Raw genomic sequence first — 1763 nt, 5'->3', positions numbered from 1 at the left:
TGAAGAACACGGGCATTTGAAGCGAACTTTGTAGTCAAAGCAGATGTGTCGAAAATGCTGGTCCTTATTGCGGCAAATGAAGCCAATTTCAGTGTTGTAGCTGAAAGAAGAAGATCCTGAGTCAGCAGATTTATTTTTTATATAATGTCTCAGGTCCAAAAGATGTTTAAACAAGTTTTACTTTTGTACTTGTAAAGTTTTGAGTAAAACTTTAGCAATAACTGTTGAGTTGTGTCTGTTAGCAAAATATCTCATGGACCACTTATATGGCAACATCAGTGAAAAATTTATGTATCTGTTGTTGTTGTTGTTGTTGTTATTTATTAAAACACAACTCACGCATAGAATTTCTGGCCTGTCTTTTCTGCCGGGAAATCGTTGTCAGCTCGAACAGCCTGAATTTCTTGAGGTTTGCTACAGATTTCTCCTGGGAATTCTTCCCTCAGCTTCTCCAAAGTCTCAGCATCACCTGTAAACCTGGGGTGGTCTTCGTTGTACCAGTTGGTCCAGCATAATCGTTGTGCAGTAGCATTAGCAGCTGTCTGTGTAACTGGATCTGTAGCCGTGGCATCAAAACAGTTTTTCAAACAAAACCTTATGCAACGTGCATTTTTAAAATATGTTTTAAAACAGCATTAACAACATGTACTATTTAGGCAACTAAAACTTCAGGTTTGATGCTTTTTGAAAATTCAGGCAGAGTGACTTACCCTGATGACTTGGTTCTATGTAACCTGGTAAATAATCAGAATAATGCAAATTAGTGATTTTAATTAATTCCAAAAGAAATTAGATTTGTTAATAATGAAACTTGTTGCTGAGATGAACATACCGAGCAGCAAAACTGTAGCGATGGTAAAACTCAACTGGAAAAAATACATTTTTTTGTAAATTGTATGCACATTATACAGCATAATGTGAAATAATTTCTTATTTTGAATCAATAACAGCACATTTTATGTCTTACTTGCTTGATCATGATTGCAGAAACCAGAGGTCGATTTTGCTAAAAAAAATAATAAGGTGCAACACATGAGTCTTTTTTTCTTTTAACGCTTTACACAGATTGTTTGATTTGAAAGTCCAGTTTTTCTCTACAAAATTAAAAAGCAAAGAATTTTTGTTTTACCTGTGAAAACCAGAGGAGANTTGTCTCTACTCAGTTCGCTAGAGTTCAGATTTTCCTCCTCAGCCAGTTGAGTTGGCTTACATCACCTCCCCTCTAGACTCTGACAGTAAATCTCCATATATTCTGTACATTCACTAAAGTTTCACGGTCTGGATTGGCCACCCCATTAAGAATGTTCTGGAGGCACCACTAGTATCACTTTACCTAATCAGCATTAGTGGACTGATACATTCATAGCCTTGGTACCGATGGCATCACGCAAATAAAGACATCAAGAAATTTGTCTTTTGCTCATTTTTATTGGCTGTTGATTTATTTCATAGTTTAAAGAAAAAAGAAATCATAATTCTTTGAAAGAAACACATTTTCCCCACAGCACGATTAGTTGAAAAGGCATCAGGAACAAATAAGAAAGGATGCCTGGAACCGAGTGAAAGTATTAGGGTATATGTGTTTTTCATCAGTAACAAATCAGAGAAAATTAAAGGCAGAACATGATTATTTCCCCCTCCTTGGTCATTGGCAGCAGAGGATTCACTTGTCTGAAGAACACGGGCATTTGAAGCGAACTTTGTAGTCAAAGCAGATGTGTCGAAAATGCTGGTCCTTATTGCGGCAAATGAAGCCAATTTCA

At 36.4% G+C, this 1763-nt stretch overlaps 1 protein-coding gene across 1 annotated transcript; it reads right to left on the bottom strand.

Moving 5' to 3' along the window:
- Position 1: 1 nt before the first annotated feature.
- LOC106511009 (cartilage intermediate layer protein 1) lies at positions 2-1142 on the bottom strand (the record flags this gene model as incomplete). Its single annotated transcript, XM_013999747.1, is given in 6 exon segments — positions 2-100; positions 340-556; positions 711-734; positions 833-866; positions 968-1006; positions 1130-1142. Coding segments are annotated over 5 exon segments (386 nt in total), but the record flags the coding sequence as incomplete, so codon positions are not given.
- Between the last annotated feature and the right edge of the window lie 621 nt (positions 1143-1763).

Source organism: Austrofundulus limnaeus, unplaced genomic scaffold (genome assembly GCF_001266775.1).
Source record: "Austrofundulus limnaeus strain Quisiro unplaced genomic scaffold, Austrofundulus_limnaeus-1.0 Scaffold2446, whole genome shotgun sequence".
In the NCBI taxonomy this organism is placed as follows: domain Eukaryota; kingdom Metazoa; phylum Chordata; class Actinopteri; order Cyprinodontiformes; family Rivulidae; genus Austrofundulus; species Austrofundulus limnaeus.
The sequence above is the reverse complement of the archived record's forward strand: the minus strand, read 5'-3'. Positions and strand labels throughout refer to the sequence as shown.